This window comes from Triplophysa rosa, linkage group LG4 (genome assembly GCF_024868665.1).
Source record: "Triplophysa rosa linkage group LG4, Trosa_1v2, whole genome shotgun sequence".
NCBI classification, from domain to species: Eukaryota; Metazoa; Chordata; class Actinopteri; order Cypriniformes; family Nemacheilidae; genus Triplophysa; species Triplophysa rosa.
In genome coordinates, this window is record NC_079893.1 from 31,186,624 (window position 1) to 31,205,800 (window position 19,177).

General features: G+C 39.9%; 1 protein-coding gene across 3 annotated transcripts; it reads left to right on the forward strand.

Annotated features, from left to right (window-relative positions):
• Positions 1-1,097: 1,097 nt before the first annotated feature.
• ears2 (glutamyl-tRNA synthetase 2, mitochondrial) lies at positions 1,098-18,908 on the forward strand. Of its 3 annotated transcripts, none has more exons than XM_057330781.1 (9): positions 1,098-1,312; positions 1,730-1,885; positions 2,573-2,762; positions 7,378-7,850; positions 15,588-15,696; positions 17,652-17,805; positions 18,282-18,412; positions 18,540-18,675; positions 18,782-18,908. In XM_057330781.1, exons 1-9 carry the CDS (start codon positions 1,225-1,227, stop codon positions 18,869-18,871), a joined length of 1,527 nt encoding a protein of 508 aa, XP_057186764.1. In that variant the 5' UTR covers positions 1,098-1,224; the 3' UTR covers positions 18,872-18,908. The 3 variants fall into 3 exon arrangements, with proteins under 3 accessions (XP_057186764.1, XP_057186766.1, XP_057186765.1); XM_057330783.1 differs by having other exon boundaries at positions 1,789-1,885; XM_057330782.1 differs by having other exon boundaries at positions 18,786-18,897.
• The last annotated feature ends 269 nt before the right edge of the window (positions 18,909-19,177 follow it).

Genomic DNA, 19,177 nt, shown 5'->3' on the forward strand with positions numbered 1-19,177 from the left:
CCTTTTGTGGCGTATTCCTTTGGATGCAGGTTATTAAAAGCACTCGGAATAGTGACATGTACCCGGGAAGTAGAGGGCTGTAGTCTGATCCAGCCGTTCTCTGTTGTCCTTGAAAAATGAATTCTGTTAAAGACAATATCTCGCATGGCATTGAACTTTGATCTTTATCACACACTAACTAAAGTTTGAAAAATGGGATCGCGGGGAATGTGACATTTAAATATACTTTGACATTCTAATAATTTCACATTTATCTCTAATAATTTCACATTTATCTCCAAATTAATGTAGAAACAACAAATTTCTTTAACATCATCATTTTATGAATGAAAGCCAACATTCTAATATTATTGGTTTCGCAAATGATGTCTTTATTAAATATTATGTTATTTTCTACCAATCAAACACTTTATAGGGCACACTTATAATAAGTGTGTCCTTCCTCTTGTCTAACAGGTTCTTGTGGAAAAAAGAGATTGTCATGCAAACGTCAATTCCAGCGCTCCTGGTCGGAGATCCTGAAGTCCAAATGACACAGGAACTCCAAACCGATTTAAAAAGCGAAGGACATTTTTTGGAGAGATTTAACCTGTTCTCAAAATGGCATACAGCACTGCTAGTCGCTGAATCTGAGCGACAAATTTCAAAGGCAGACAAATCACAGAAACCTATAAATGTTGAGGATTTAACGAAAGCCAGTGTTGTGCTTATTAAATTGGCACAAAAGGATGCCTTCGAAGGAGAAATTCCGCGAGTAGGCTACAGTTTGCAAAACCGTGCGCACGGATTGCGAAAGCGTGGGCACAGATTATGAATTCGTGGGTACAGATTTCAAAAACTGAGGGGACGGTTTACAAAACCGAGAGCACGGATTGTAAACTCGTGGGTACAGTTTATTAATCCGAGAGCACGGTTTTGTAAACTGAGGGAACGAATTACAAAACTGTGGCCACGGATTTGCGGGTCTTGTTTATTTTTCTCCGAGGGGTGACCAGACGGGCTCCGTAGAATAGTGAATGAGGGTATAGTGGGCGATTTCGCACACAGTCAGTTTTAGTAGTGCTTGAACTTTTATTTTGAATTTTTTTGAAGCAGGAAGTGGAACGGCGGGACAGGTTCAGCGCACGCAGCTGCTGTATATGTGTTAATGGCGTTTCTTGTTTCTGCTGTTTCAACTGAATTTTTCGTCGATTCATTCCCATAATTTCGTGTTAATGAAGGACAATGTTCAGATCCGTTTTAAGAAAAGTGACGCGACACGGTGTAAGCAGAAGATTCTGCACGCGCGTCAGATTCGCTCCGAGTCCCACAGGTAAAAAATAATAAATATTATAAACGCACAAAAGAAAGAAAACATGCATGATAATATCATCGAAAATACAAATACAAAGCTAAACGAAATAAAGAACAATTAAATCAACGTTTAGTATTACCAGCAGGCATGCGTGATGTAAATGAAATACATGTTTAAAATATAAACATGAAGCTGAACAAAAGAAACTAAAAACACTACAAGAATTTACAGACAGACTGGTCAAATTAAACAGGTAATTGGGTTATTTAAATAAAAAAGGTTAGCTTCCCCAGAAGGATTCTCAGGCAGGGAACACATCACCGCTTGAATTCACTGTAATGTCACTTTGGATACAAGCGTCTTATATAAATATAAAGATGATTTCCATTGGATTGTTTGAATTATTTTGTACTGGGATGTTGTTTTTTTGTTTAGGGTTTCTGCACCTCGGTGGTCTTCGCACTGCTCTCTATAACTATCTGTTTGCCAAACAGCGCGGTGGCACGTTTATTCTACGCCTCGAGGACACCGACCGGACACGACTGGTGCCAGGAGCCGCTGATGCCATCGAAGACATGCTGGAATGGGCAGGTACACAAAACTGTGTGTGTGTGCGCGTGCGCGTGCGGATATGCTAAAGTGGGCAGGTACACAACACTGTGTGTGTGTGCGTGTGGATATGCTAAAGTGGGCAGGTACACACACACACACACACACACACACACACTCAGAGTTGTCTACCTGCCCACTTTAGCATATACACACACACACACACGCACACACACACACACACACACACACACAGAGAGTTGTGTACCTGCCCACTTTAGTATATCCACACACACACGCACGCACGCAACTCTGTGTGTGTGGACTTGGTTTGTATATGTTAGTGGGGACCTAAACCTGAATGCACACAACACATGGGGACTCGTGTCACTGTGGGGACCAAAATTGAGGTCCTCATGGGCACAAAAGCTAATAAATTGTACAGAACAATATTTTTTTTAAATCTAAAAATGCAAAAAGTGTTCTATGATCTTTAGGTTTAGGGGTTGGGTTAGGGATAGGGGATAGAATATACAGTTTGTACAGTATAAAAACATTACGCCTATGGACTGTCCCCACGGAGATAATAAAACATACGTGTGTTTGTGTGTGTGTGTGGATATGCTAAAGTGGGCAGGTACACAACTCTGTGTGTGTGTGTGGATATGCTAAAGTGGGCAGGTACACAACTGTATGTGTGTGTGCTTGTGTTTATTGTGTTTGTTGTAGGGATGGCGCCTGATGAAAGCAGCCGCCGTGGAGGAGATTACGGGCCGTACGTTCAGTCTGAAAGATTAGAGCTCTACACACAAGCGGCATCATCACTGCTACACACAGGACACACCTACTACTGCTTCTGCTCCAATCAGAGACTGGAGCTGTTAAAGAAAGAGGCTCAGAGGAATGGACATGTACCACGGTAAAGAGTCCACATACAAACACGTGATGACACTCACACTCACTGAGTTTTGTTTTATAATGATCCTTCAGATCTTAATCTCTCGATGGGTTACCTGAATTTACAACAGAGCAAACACAACAAGAAATCAACAGACATGCAATAAATAAATCAGAAGAATAACTGCAATGTTTCATTACAACTTCATTCTTGCTGCACTTTACGTAACAAAATATTCTGTTCAAGTTCCTTCTTGAGCCAAAAGAATTAGTCAACTCAACTTTATTTATATAGCGCTTTTACAATTTTCATTGTTACAAAGCAGCTGTACATGAAACATATTGACTATAAGCAAAACAATTAAAGTCATACAAGTAAAACCCTAAAAATCTGAAAACAGACACGCACACAGGTTCATACACACCCACATGCATAAAACACAACTCCACACGCACAGTGCACAATATACAGTACAGTATACATACGGTAGAACAGCACTTCTACATACCACTGCTGTGTGCCGCAGTGTACAGCATCTGCTAAATTGAACTATTTTCTCATTTTCCTTTTCTCTCTGCTTTAAGTCTCCCCAACCGGAAACTGCCGAGGGTTCTGAACGTGAAACACGGAAGTCACGCATGCATAGAGCCCATTGATAGTAGGGGTGTAACGATACACTCAGCTCACGATTCGGTACATATCTTGATGCTGGGTTCACGATACGATACACATCTCGATATTTTAAACAAAATTCAAAAATGAAACTGAAATTCAAATAACATTTATTTCCAAAATATTAACAATTTCAGTAACTTATTTTGTTGCACATGCAACTTAATAAAGAATTTAAACATTTTAAGGCTTAACTGAAATTAGAATTAAGATCAGTGTCAATTTTGACAGCAAAATTTTGATTTAGTTTTAGTCATAGTCTTTTGACTAAAATGCAATTTAGTTTTAGTCATCCCAATTTATCATAGTTTTAGTCTACATTATATTAGTCTACTAAAATATATCTGGATTAACTCATTTAATTGGTGTAATTAAATGTTCCATACAAAGATTTAACTGTTTCGACATAATTGACTTTACCTTAGAATTAAATGAAACCAGGTCATTAGCTTTATTTTTCAGAAAAGTTGAGTAACTTCTCGATATGCATTGTTGTGACACAGAGAATATTAGACCATGAACGACATGTAGCAGTTCATTCAGTCTCATTTTGACTCAATTGACTCATTCGTTCAGTGAAGGGCGTGTTCATTCAGTACATTCAACCAATGAAATGCTCTGACAGAGCTCACGCTCAAGCGCTATTGGCTCATGTCTCTTTGAAGCTGTGCTGTATTTGCTTGAGACAGTAATGAATGAGAAAAATCTTTCAAAAAGACACATTACATAAACTGTATTACATTTCTTCAATCATGCAGATCACATACTTGTTTTTTATCATGTCATTGGATCTTTTCAAATACAGTACGACTCACTTCATGATCACTTCTCTGATCGGAACAGCGCTGGTTTCTTTTGGCTTACTTTATGTTGCATATCACGTCATGCAGCAGCTCACGTTAGCGGATAAATGAACATAAGCATTTAAAAACGTTTGTGCTCCTTTGTAATGAGTTTCGGGGTGACTCGCCTGCAGTCACGCTTCAAGTTTGCTGTGTTTTAACGGCGATTGTGGAGGAAAATATGACGCTTTGTAAACCACTTGGAGACAGATTGTGTCTTGTGCTTCTCTCTCTAGCGCATATGTGAGATAAGCACACGTGACGCGCAGAGTAGATAGCGTCTTGACCGCTGAATGACCGCTGAATGAATAAAATTAAACATACCGTAAAATATCCCCATCTCTCTACGATGCGCATCGTAACATTTTTGCATCGCGAAATATCGTAATACGAAGTATCGTTACATCCCTAATTGATAGTATTTAATATCCAGGCGTTTATCCACACGTATATTAACCAGACGCTAAGTAAAAAAATCCTTTCAAAGCTACGTCCGCCGTGCACTTCGAGCACAGGTCCGATACGTGACATCTGACGTGTCATATCTTACCTCTGACGCCTGAATACAATGGGATTTTAGCCAGGCGGCCGGCGAGCGTATACACGGTTGTTCTCTTGCCAGTTTGCTTAGAAAGTGGCAAAAATTGCACAAAGGACACCTCATAGAGGGACAAGTTATCCTCACTTCTCAGCGGGAGAAATACCAGGGGCCTCATTTATCAACAGTGCATACGCTCAGATGTGTGCGTAGTGAGTGCGTAAGAACAGTTTAACACAAAGTGTGGGATTTACCAATTTGTACCTATACGTAGAAATGTGCGTAAATATACGCACAACTCTGAGCATGCTTACGCAGAGAATCTAGTGGTAGAATTAGAATGGTGATACTACAAAAAGAAAGTGCCACCGTGTGTTTCATGTGATCTTTTTTGCAAATACTCGATTAGTAATTTCATAGTTCGAGGTACACATTTGCGTGCGAAACGCTATAAAAGACAAATGGGAAATAATTTGAAATGTAGTTAGTGTCATGGCTGATCCCGCTTTGCTGGATTATTTGGCAAACCTTCTTTTATTGAAAGCACAATGGAAAGACACATTTAACAGACGAATATATGAAAAAATGAATAAAAGAAAAAAAACATTCAAACTAATTGAGAAAGATTAAAAAGAGCTTGCACATTAATTATTATTATATAAATATATATTTTTAACATCTTATTGCTTTTCTATTACTACATCGCTTTACCAAATCATAATAAGATTTAACCAATTCCACCGAAAATAACTGCAAATATTGTTTCTTTTTTGAACAGTTTAATTTAGGCTGTGGAAAATAAATCTCCTATAAATAATTGTAAAATTAACAATTAAACCCAAATTGAGCCAAACCATGCATTGCGCAAAGAATGCGTTTTCAAAAGGCTTGTTTGACTTGATGCATTAAGTTGAACAAGACAAAAGACTGCGGTGATCTGTTTAATGACAGTACATAAATCATTCATGTGATTTATAAAGTGAGGTGTTGTCACCATATATGGTAAATTGGAGGCGTTTCCGAATGCTAATGACCGTGAACGAGCATGGTACTTGCGCACATGTGGGATTTATCAACAATGATTGCTTACTCATGTGCGTAAGAAGTGCGTGCGCACGTTTGATAAATACGGATTTATTTGTACTTACACACGTTGTAAATTTCACTCGTACGACAAAATATTGAACCTTTTCTATGCACTTTTGATAAATGAGGCCCCAGGTGTGGCGTGAGAGCGTGTGAACAGACTGAAATGCGTGTCTCACATTGAATGCGTTACATTTTTGTGCTGCTGTGGGATAACGGTTTGGATGTTGTGTTAATTACTGCAGGTGGGGTTTATCAAATAGGGCCCGTGTAAGTAGCATGAAAACAATTCAAATAGTCAACAGCGCTCGCTTCAAGCTGTCACTTATCACGTTCTGCACTCTCACGAAAACTTTCCTTATAAATAATGAAACCACTACACAGTGAATCTCTTAAATACATCGTGCTTGACTTTTTATAGTTATAAGGGGAAATACATCTCCTGCTCAACACATCTGTTTACACCGAATTCTGTGCATGCCGACCCACCTCTGACTGAAATGCCCATGCGCTCAATATGTCAGCTATTGGCTATAATGCTCAATGCTGCAACAATGCAATGTACTGTAGGTAATTTAAGTAATTTCATTTTTCAATAATGCTTATCCAGTGTCTGGACTGAAAAATTTCTATCCACAAATAGGGCTGGGCGATATATCGTATGATTCTTATGCTCTCGGTTTCTTAATGACTTATGGTTAAATGCTGCCACATCCGAACGCCAGAGGGCGCTCTGGCGCAGAAACTCCGAATATGGGAAACAGAAGAAGAACAATTAGTTCCAGGAAGGTCATATTCTATCGCAGTTCTTCAAACCTTTTCAGGTATTTTCATGCTAATAAAGTTGATTTATAGTAATAATGATAGACGAGTGTTGCTTTTTCAAATACACGTTATAAACGACTCAATCTCGTAGTGATTTTAGATCGAGCAGAACTTCCTACTGATCAAACAGCCGTAGTTCACAGAAGAGCTGTGCATAAAACATAGAATCGATTTCAGAATTGATTTAGACATGTATAATTAGCCTGAATCGCGATATATATCGCCCAGCCCTATCCACAAACTATAATTTAATGAATCACGCAACGTGATATATTAAGGTTTGCGCTGGCTATTGAACTAGTATTTGCTGCTTTATTTAACGCCCAAAAAATGGGCATGTCTTAAACCCTGCGCTATTTTTCACTGCCTTTAGTGCCTTTAGATTGGGTTGATCATTATGGGAAAGAGACATTGCGCTTGTGTTTTTTAATGTGCTCCCGCAGGAATTTCCACTCTCACATCAGCCCTTTTATGAAATTGCGCTCTCGAGATAATATGCCCTGTTTAGTAAATCTGGCCCTTGATTTTCTAATCCACAACAGATTTGTTTTCGAGTACACTGCAGCAGTTTATCAGTTTAACCCTCCGCGTATAAACCTTGTGACGTAACTTTTAAAACTACAGTAAGGAAGTGAGAAGCGGACCTGAATCTACACATGACCTTCTCTCTCAGGTATGATAACCGGTGTCGACACATGCACCCAGAGCAGATCCGGGAGAAGCTGGAGCGAGGAGTCCCGCACGTCATTCGCTTTAAACTGGACACCGGCGCAGAGCCCTTTCAGGATCTGATCTTCGGTTGGAGCAGACACGAGGTAGCGGCGGTGGAGGGCGATCCCATCATACTGAAGGCGGACGGATTCCCCACGTACCACCTGGCAAACGTTGTGGACGATCATCACATGAGAATCAGTCACGTTCTACGCGGCTCCGAGTGGCTTGTGTCCACCAGTAAACATCTGCAGCTCTTCAGAGCGCTGAACTGGACTCCACCCGTTTACGCTCATCTGCCTCTGCTGTTGAACCGTGACGGAAGCAAACTGTCCAAGAGACAGCAAGACATTTACATCCAGAGCTTCAGAGAGCAGGGCTTCTTTCCTGAAACCTTACTGGACATCATCACTCACGCCGGCTCAGGATTCAGCAGTAAGTCTTTTAGAATCCATCATTGTCATGACTCCCTTCACATCCATTAAAACTGCATAGTTTAACCTTCAAAACAACAAAACCAGTGTTACTTTCACATGGAACTGAATCAAAGCAATCTCATTCTTTGCTTCCAGACGATCTCGCTCTCTAACGACTCTCTGCTGGAATGCCTTACCAGTAGTAACACAGATTCTAATGTAACTGGTACGATGTGTCACTCTAAACGACGCAAAAACCAGTGATGCCTCGGTCCACGAGCAGTACTCAAATAAAAGTACGGTCTAATCATGACGATGGGTTCATTCCTAAAATAGCAAGCGGGGATGATCGACAAATGCATGAGGCCTATCATTAAAAATCCCAATCGATCCACCTTCTGTCACCTGACTGCAGTGTTTCACGTTCATTTAGTTGATCCTCCATGGTTTCATAACGAAATGTAAATACTTTACACTTACAAAATCTCTGCTGTTTTACGGCATTGTTTAGGCAAAGCATCTTCCATTCCCAGTCAACACTGGCAGAGGCGAGCAACAAACTTAGCAACTCTGTCACTAGATTTAGCAACTTCTCCGACCCCTTAAGCAACTTGTTCAGAAGAAGTGCATAATGTCAAACTTAGCATCTTTTTGGATAAAGCTTAGCTTTCATTCAGTGGATACATTTTGCCAGTACTGCCCCACGAGCGTGAGGTCTTGTTTTTCAGGGCTAGGAAACGTCTCTCTTGGTGTCTACTCTGTGCACTGAGCGGAAGAGATAAGCATCATATATCAATTCACAGAACGACAGGTGACTTGTCAATAGGGTTGGGTATCATTTGAATTTGAATTTTTTTCAGATTCTGCTTATCGATTTTGATTTTATACAATACCTAGTTTCGGTTCCAAAGTGTTAAAAAAATGAAGTAAAACATTTAGATATCGACCTGTATGGCCATTTAGGGTTAAGTTTAAGAAATATATACAGTGCTGTGAAAAAGTATTTTCCCCCTTTCTGATTTTTTGTTTTTTTGCATATTTCTCATGCTTAAATGATCCAGATCATCAAACAAATTTTAATATTACACAAAGAAAACCAGATTAAATACAAAATGCAGTTTTTAAATGATGGTTTTATTTATTAGGGGAAAAAACAATCCCAACATTTCTGACCCTATGTGAAAAAGTAATTGCCCCCTTGGTAAATGATGAATTAACTGAGGAATTGAATAACTGAGTTAAATTTCACTAGCCACACTCAAGCCTAATTACTGCCAGACCTGTTGAATCAAGAAATCCCTGTAGAACCTGTCTGACAAACTGAAGTAGTCTAAAAGATCTCAAATAGCAACACATCATGCCGCAATCTAAAGAAATTCAAGAACAGATGAGAAACAAAGAAATTGAAATGTATCAGTCTAGAAATGGTTACAAATCCATTTCTAAGGCTTTGGGACTCCAGCGAACCACGGTGAGATCCATTCAAAAAAACACCCTTTGGTCTCCTTTCCTGCGTGACGCTGAAGCCGCGACATTAGCGTTAGGTGTTTTTGGCTAAAGGTTGCAGGCTTCTCTTCTAAAGTGAGTGGTTGTGACGAGTAGAATCAGGTGTTCTATATAGGGAGACATCTAAAACATTCTGGGAGGGAGGCCCGAGGACCAGGGTTGGGATTGGGAACCACTAAAGTTGAACTCAAACAGACGCTGAAGCAGCTCATCAACACCCTACTAGCATACTAGAAACTCTCAACTCTTCAGGACAGTTGGTTCTCCAGGACTATAGTTGATTTAAACTATACGCTAAAACCATCCTTAAGAGTCAAAGGGTGTTACATGTCCAAATGTGAAGTGGCCACCAGTGTATACTGTATACAATTCAAAGTGATAATCCAAATTAATTAATGTTTTAAAATGTAATCAAATAAAAATGTTACAATTATTCATGATTAAAGTGGTATTCCATGAAAAAAAAGTTTAAATAAATTGTATTATTATTGTTCGTGATAATGATAATGTTAAAGTCGTCATTATAACTTTGTAAAGTGCATTCTATTGTATAATTCTAAAATGTCTTTAAGTTTTAACAGTTTTATTCTCAGAGCAGCTCTGGCTGGTGTACCACTAATACTGTATATAAACTATACATCCTACATTTCTCTCAGCAATACCAGATATTTCAGACCGGTCAGAGTGTGGTATTTAGCACAATTCAATTCAATTTTATTTATATAGCGCTTTTCACAATGTGCATTGTTCCAAAGCAGCTTTACAGGAGCAAATAAGAAAAACACAGAAAGGTAAAACACAGCACAGTGCATGGTGTTTATAGACCAAGCAAGATCATTCTAATAAATAATATCTAATAAATAAATGAATAAATAAATGCAGTCTCCCGGTGAGCATGCCAACACTGCACTGCTGTGGCGAGGAACCCAAACTCCAATGATGAATAAATGGAGAAAAAAAAACCTCGGGAGAAACCAGGCTCAGCCGGAAGGGCCAGATCTCCTCTGATGTGTCATAGCTGTACTCAGTGACCCCGACCAAAGCCACCGAGCAACGTCCACGAAGAACAGGGAGAGCCCACGAGCCGCGACCCGGGAAAACCCACCCTCCGAAACCGTGCAGGTCCAACCCAGCCCCATTCCGCGATCAACAACAGACAACAGAGGAACAACCAGGGAAAATTAGTAATGGCATAATTAACTTTATTCCTCTGTTGTCCGACATCGACCACAAAACAAGGCCAACCAGACCAGACCCACACAGTCCCAACAAATGAAACGCCCCGAACCACAACCAACAAGCCCCCCCACTCCCTACAAACACCCACCCAGCAACCTCCAATCAAAGTCACTGAGTGCAGATATAACTTCAAACTGCTGTCATGTGATGTAAGTTTAGCATTAAATACCAAGTATTGTAAATTTAGCATTAATGTGACAAGTAGTCCGTCTTTGCTCTCGGTTGGGGATGGAATTGTCTGAACTGGGCCGGTCAGATGGTCGCCTTTTTCTTGGGTGGTGATGGAATTGCCTTGGATGGAGCTGGGATGGTCAGTCAGTCCGCATGCTCTCGCAGGAGGATGGCACGGGATTTTCCGATGTAGCTGGCGTAATCTCTAGTTGGGGATGGGCATATGACGTTCATCTGGGCCTGGCGGAATCTCTCCCTACCTCGGGATGGGCATCCCGAAGCGAGGGCAGAAAGAGAATAATTAGTGTAGCTGCTGTTCATTAGCTATGTTTTAGTGAATGCTTGGCTGAAAAGATGTGTCTTTAATCTAGATTTAAATTGGGACTGACCCTCGAATAGTATCGGGGAGGCTATTCCAGAGTTTAGGTGCTACGTATGAGAAAGCTCCTCCCCCCTTTGGTGGATTTAGTTATTCTAGGTGTTATCAAAAGTCTGGAGTTTTGAGATCTTAGAGAGCGTGATGGGTTGTAGTGTGGTAGAAGCTCTGTTATGTAGGTAGGGGCTAAACCGTTTAAGGCTTTATAAGTGATTAAAAGAACTTTAAAGTCAATACGATACTTAATGGGTAACCAGTGAAGGCTTGATAACATTGGGGTTATGTGATGGTATTTTCTGGACCTGGTTAGAACTCTGGCAGCTGCATTCTGAACTAACTGTAGTTTGTTTATTGATGCTGCAGGACAACCACTAAGCAGTGCATTACAGTAGTCAAGTCTTGAGGTCACAAATGCATGAAGAAGCTTCTCTGCATCAGCCACACATAAAATATTTCGCAATTTGGCAACATTTCTAAGGTGGAAGAAGGCTGTTTTTGTGACATTTGAGATGTGATTTTTAAATGACAGGTTGCTGTCTAATATAACGCCGAGGTCTTTAACTGTATTTGTTGGAGTAACAGTGCAGCCTTCAATTTGCAGGTTATAATCCGAAATATTCTGCTCACGTGTCTTTGGTCCGATAAGTAATATATCTGTTTTATTAGAATTTAAAAGAAGGAAATTACAAGTCATCCAATGCTTTATATTGTCGATGCACTCTGCCAATTTGGATAGTTGGAAGGAATCATCTGGTCTTGATGAGATATATAGCTGAGTATCATCTGCATAACAGTGGAAGCTAATTCCATGTTTTCTAATAATGTTTCCAAGGGGCAGCATGTATATGGAGAATAGCAAGGGTCCTAAAACCGATCCCTGAGCTAATCCATAATTTATTTGCGTTACATTTGATGATTCCCCATTTAAATGGACAAATTGATGTCTGTCTGATAAGTAAGATCTGAACCATTGTAGTGCCTGTCCCTGAATACCGGTATAATTGTGTAAGCGATCTAGAAGTATTTTATGGTCTACAGTATCGAACGCAGCACTAAGGTCAAGCAGGACTAGGAGTGAGATGTTACCTTTATCTGATGCTATAAGCAGGTCGTTTGTAATTTTAACGAGCGCAGTTTCAGTACTATGATGTGGTCTAAAGCCTGACTGGAATTTTTGTGTATGTCATTATTTTGTAAGAAATAGCACAACTGAGTGGACACTACTTTTTCTAGTATTTTAGACAGTTAAGGGAGATTTGAAATCGGTCTATAGTTTCCTAGTTCATTGGGGTCTAAGTTTGGTTTCTTGATAAGAGGATTAATAACGGCCAGTTTAAAGGGTCCTGGGACATGGCCTAGATTAATTGACGAGTTGATAATGTTATAAATGGGCTCAGTTGCAACGGGTAATAACTCTTTTAATAATTTAGTTGGTATGGGTTCTAATAAGCAAGTTGTAGGTTTAGATGTTGCAATAAGTTTAATTAAATCTTCCTGTTTTATAGGTGAAAAACACTGTAGCCTTTCTTTTGGGGCGATGGTTGGTACTAATTTATAGGACAGACTTGGAGGTTGAGTTTTTACTATTTTGTCTCGTATGTTTTCGATTTTCTCTGTAAAAAAATTCATGAAATCATTGCTACCAAGGTGTGGCGGAATACCCAGGTCAGGTGAAGTCTGTTTATGTGTTAGTTTAGCAACTGTACTAAATAAAAACCTTGGATTGTTTTTGTTAGTTTCTATGAGGTTACGGAGGTGCTCAGCCTTTGCTGCTTTTAGTGCCTTTTTATAACAGTGCATTTAGAAGCTAAATTGTTTGAGTAACGTATACTATGTGTGGCGAGCACTCACTCAACATTGTAATCTCAGTTTTGATGGAGATGGCTTTTAGAGGGTTTAGCATATGTGTGTGCATGTCGAGGGATTTATCTTCAGTGTAACACCGGGTCTACACTAGGGCTGTGCAAAAATATCGATACATGTAACATCGCAATATTTTTTTTTTCGATAGTGTATTGATAGCGATACCTCTACTATCAATATATTTTTTTAAATCTTGTCATATACATACGGCCAAAAGTAAGTGGAAGCGAGCATGGCGAAAAATATAAGAACGCTTGGAGCTCTCAGAGCTGATGTGTGGGTGTGCTTTGGTTTTCAAAATAAGTCATGGAGTAATGAGTTATATAAAATAATGCTGTTTGTAGGCTTCTCAAGTCATGACACAAGTCACTTGGCTACTGCCGTGCATTAGACAAAAAGTTTATTAAGAAAAGTAACAATGTCATTTATTGTGCTTTCACGGATGTGACACCAGCACATTTACAGCACGGATGAAGCAGGGGTTTTATTCTGCCCATGTTCAGTGTTTTAACTGTAATGCACCACAACAGCCAAGTGACTTGCGTGAGCCGCCTTATTCCCCTGTGCTACCCACTTGAGAGGCGCAATCCACAGTTTGAGAACCCAAAGCTCTGATCTGAAGGTCCATGCATCACACATCATGGCCACTCTGCAGAGGTAAGGGATGTTTTTACACTTATCCTTACAGAAAACCCCCGGTGGTGCGCAGCATGTTGTATTTCTAGCTCTACTTTTTACAGTTTCTATTTAAAGTATTGCAATATATCGCAAATGTATATCGTATCGAAACACACAGCAATATATTGTATCGCGACCCATAGGGCTGTGACGGCGGCCGTGACAACCGCACCACCATGGTGGTAAAGTGCCATGACGGTGGTGAGCTGCCACCGGCGGTAGTTCACGTCACTGTGACAAATATAAGTGTAATAAAAATGATAGTTGCGATCAGGATTGCTATTTGTACCCTTTCAGTTGTAGATGGTTTCATTTAAAATATTTTACATTAACACAGAAATTATTGGCATACGTTTCCGTTGGCGCATTCGAGCGCGGGCCTGCACGGCAAAACCCAGGTTATTCTGCGGGTTCTGCAATGGATCTTGTTGTAAAATTAACAGTTACATAAAATCAAAACCGGCTATGACCCGCTTGCTTAGTGTCGGAGCGCGCGCAGGTTTTGCCGCGGTTGCGGAGAGACATCAATTCGTTTGCGCTCTTCTGAACGCGCATTTATTGCAGCTGTAAACATTTTAATCTGGACAATGTCAACATGTTAGTTTTCCACCAACGAGTAGGAAAAAGTAACGTTTTTATGGCAATCTGAATAGGAAAGCTAAGGTAGGTTTAAACAGTTTGTTTCAAATGGAATTGTCAAGGACTGTAAGGGTTAATACGCGACTGACTGAAGTTGTCACTGCAACAAGAGCTTTTTTATTTGATATTTAGCTTTCTTATAACATTTAAGTTTTCATTATTTACTGATGTTTATTTAAGTGTTTTATGTGCTGTAGTGTGCCGTTTCACTGATGGATTTGCGCATTAAACATGGACGGATGTTTCATCCTCATGTATTTCAGATATCATATTTCAATTTCAAGTATTTAACTATTTAACAATTTCAAGTCTTTAAATAAGGTCTATATTTCTCCTCCACTCGTCATGTGGTTGCTACACGCAAATATAATAATATAAATATTATTTATATAAATAATATATATTTCCCAACCACCGCACCACTGCGGTTGATTTGTCCATTACCACCGTGGTGGTAAAAAACTGCCACCGTCACAGCCCTAATCTATCGTGATATGTATCGTATCGGGAGGCACTTCCAATACACAGCCCTAGTCTACACCGGACGCGACAATAGACAAGACAATAGAACGCATTAGAACGCATTATAAATTTCGTGTATATATTTTGTCCACACTGGATGCGGCACGACACGACACCACAAACCCATTAACAACGTCGTGTAGCGTCGCATCGGTGTGACACAGGGTTTTTTTCTACATTTTTGATGTCACATATAGGACACATGTACGTTTAATTTGTCAACTACCCATGAGTATATTTTAGTAGTAGTATGTGTTCCGTTCCGAGCCAATGTCCTGACTCTTCTTCACTGCGTTTACTGATGGGACTGTGCGCTTTAGTGCCCACCTCATCATCATCACCCTTTTGTGTAATGGCAGCTGCTTCGGGACACATGATGTAAAGTTCACATCTAATTTAACGGCTTCTATTCACTGGCCGAATGGAAAAAAAAATCAACTCACTGGTTATTCAAAATCTTCTCTTTTTCAGAGCACAAATCTATACGTGTGGTATAGAACCTTACCTCATAGATCCATCATTTTGGTGCGTCTCTTATTCGCTGTTCTCTTTATCACATCCAGTATGGAAAGCCCTAGTACGTACGCAATGTCTTTTTAAGCAAAAGTAGTGACACATGATGTTTAGTGCAATGTTAATAGGAAATGTTTTAATTGAGGAATTTGTGATTAAAAATTGAGGTGTTTTCTGAATTATTACCTTTTAAGATTAGAATATTTTTCCTAATAATTAAATGTTGTTGGGTTTTTTTTTTTGTTTCAGGTAATCGTATTGGTCGACAGCTGGATGAATTAATTAGTGAGTTTAACATTTCCAAGATCACAACACACTCCGCCCTGCTGGATCTGGACCAACTTGCAGATTTCAACAGGTTTGTTGTCCTTCAGAAAAATGTCAAACTCTGCAGATAAAGAGAATTCTGAGTACATGAATCACTGCCATCAAGTGTATTTTTATAGCGCTTTGTATGGAAAAAAACATGTTAATCAGAATCAGAATCAGAAAGAGCTTTATTGCCAAGTATGTTTGCACATACAAGGAATTTGTTTTGGTGACAGGAGCATCCAGAACACAGAAACAGCAACAACAGTACACAGAGACCATAACACAATAGAATACAGGACACAATGATTTAAATAACGGCCTATGGGTATAAAAAATTAAGAAATACAATACAATAAACATAAGATAAAGATATAGAGAGTGTAAAGCTATGTATGTATGTAAATATGTACAAGTAAAAAATAAGAATAGACTGATTGTTTTGCTTGTAGTCAATGTGTCTCATGTACAGCTGCTTTGTAACAATGAAAATTGTAAAAGCGCTATATAAATAAAGTTGAGTTGAGTTGAGTTGAGTATTGTAGTAGAAGGTATGTGCTATATACAGCAGAATGAATGAAATATAATTTACAGAAAAAGTTGTATAAAAATAGATAGTGTATTATCTGGAGGATATAATTAATATTGCACTTAATTATTATTGCACAGAGTTATTAATTGCACGGTGTGTAAAAACATTTAACTGTTCAAGAGGTAGATGGCCTGAGGGAAGAAGCTGTTTTTGTGTCTGGTTGTTTTGGTGCTCAGTGCTCTGCAGCATTGTGAAGAGCTGATGGCTTGGATGTGAGAAGTCCAGGGTGATTTTCTGAGCCCTTTTCCTCACTCTGGATGTATAGAGTTTTTGGAGGGTGGGCAGGGGAGCACCAATGATCTTCTCAGCAGTCCGAACCGTCCTCTGTAGTCTTCTGATGTCTGACTTTGTGGCTGAGCCAAACCAGACAGTGATGGATGTGCAGAGGACAGACTCTATGACAGCTGAGTAAAACTGTTTTAATAGAGTTTGTGGTAGGTTGAACTTCTTCAGCTGATGTAAGAAGTACAACCTCTGCTGGGCTTTTTTAGCAATGGAGCCAATGTGATTGTCCCACTTCAGGTTCTGAGAGATGGTGGTGCCCAGGAACCTGAATGACTCCACTGCTGCCACAGTGCTGTTCATGATGGTGAGAGGGGGGAGTGCAGGGGGGTTTCTCCTGAAGTCCACAATCGTCTCCACTGTTTTAAGCGTGTTCAGCTCCAAGTTGTTATGACTGCACCAGACAGCCAGCTGCTCAGCCTCCTATCTGTACGCAGACTCATCACCATCCTGGATGAGGCCAATGAGTGTGGTGTCGTCTGCGAACTTCAGAAGTCTGACAGAAGGGTCCTGGGCAGTGCAGTCATTTTTGTACAGGGAGAAGAGCAGTGGGGAGAGAACGCACCCCTGGGGGGCGCCAGTGCTGATTGTGCTGGTGCTGGATGTGAGTTTCCCCATTCTCACTAACTGCTGCCTGTCTGTCAGAAAGCTGGTGATCCACTGACAGATAGAGCCAGGAACAGATAGCTGGGTTAACTTTGTCTGGAGCAGTGATGGGATGATGGTGTTGAAAGTTAGTGTTAATATACACTAACTCGATATCTAGAATATATATAGATATAGTCCTAATATTCTGATGTCACCATCAAATCCGTTTACTATGATGGAGAACATTCGTGTTTCTATGGTTTTATGGTTTGTGTTGATTGTAAATTCTTTCATATTTTTCTGTAGTGAGAAAAGCACTTCAGACAATAGAGCGGTCACATGTTCTCTTTCCTTCTTGTGTTTTGTTATATCGGGACGTTAATGGTTTGATTTCTAACCCTAATACACGGACAACTTTCCAATTACTAAACACAGTGCAGCACTTCTGTGGTTTATCTGATCTGTGTAGATTTAGGTCATTATGACTAACAAAGGCTGAGATGGGACTGCTTTATAACTTGTTTGTGTGTGTGTGATTTGAGGATTCATCTTCAGCGCAGGATCGAGGATGAGGGCAAACGTGCCATGCTGGTGGAGAAGCTGCGTCAGTTTGTTCTTCACACACACGAATCTCAAATCGACGACTGTGCCGTTCTAGAAGCGCAGTACATCCAGAGAGTTCTGCAGCTCAGGAAGGTTTGACTACATCAGCATATGTCACTATAGATTTTGTCATATTTCACTCACTACTGGAGATGATAATTTAAAGTCACCATGAAACGGAAGTTGCGATTGACTTCTTTTCCGTATCGTGACGTGTATCCGAGTGAAACTGCTTCTGAAATGTGAAAAAATGTAGGGCGGGGCTTTATTTTGCCCTTCCCTTTTTGATTGGTTTGTTGTAAGTTGGGCCTGGAGGGGAGGGCAAAAAATGCCTGGCCATTGGACAGTCAGTATAGTTTTACCTATTTTTTTGTTGCTGACATCATGTGGTGAAGAGTTGTTGTTGAGGGGGAGAGGAGTTTAATGTTTGTGATTAAAGATTACAAGTGCAAATGAATTTTGAAAAAATAATGGTGTGCACGGATAAATCATTTATAATAATCACTGCAACACTGTGTAAAACACTTAGAATTGTCCTGTTTGATTTCATGGTGACTTATGTGTTGCAGGGTCACATCTGCTCATTAAATGAGCTGCTGGGCCCTGTGTATTCGTATTTGTGGATAATGCCACAAGTCTCCCGTCAGCAGCTGGAGGAAGTGACATCAGAGGCAGCAAACATCATAACAGCGGTCATACAGTGAGTCTCGTACATTTACAATTGTGTATTTACATACTGTGCCTTTAAGGTATACATAGTGTGCGTGTGTGTGTGTGTGTGTGCGTGTGTGTGTGTGTGCGCGCGTGTGTGTGTGTGGGGGGGTTAGGCTTGTTGGAGGTCAAAGGTCTCTGACGTCCACTGAAATGTTGAACTCTGAGCTGAAACTGAAGAGCAGCAAACTGAAGAAAACAAAATACAGCATCTTCATGAGAGTGTTGAGACTGGCCTTGAGCGCACAGCAGGTAACACACACACAAACACACACAGACAAAATGCTGAATGCTGTTGTGAAGAGTGCTGAGTGTTTTTTCTCTGTGTGTGTGTGTGTGTGTGTGTCTCTGTTGACAGCAAGGTCCCAGTGTGGCGGAGATGATGATTTCTCTGGGAGAACAGGAGGTGTGTGCTCGTCTTCAGAACGCTTTACAATATCACCTTTAATAAAAATGTATTTAAAAAAAAACTTTGTTTTTACTCTTTATTCACATAAAACACTTGTTTTAAATGGGAGTTATTGGTGAAGTAGGTTATTATAAGTACATATTTTTGGACCTATAATCTCAGTAATAATGATTATTAGTGAACGAATGAATGTGTATACACAACATTATTTATAAACGCTACAGCTGGACAAACAAGGTTTTAAATGCCGTGTAAATGATTTAGTAAAGAGTAGCATGAGTCGTTCATCTGCAGCACACAAAATGGCTAAACATGTTTATATAGCATTTGTCGGGTTGTGATTTA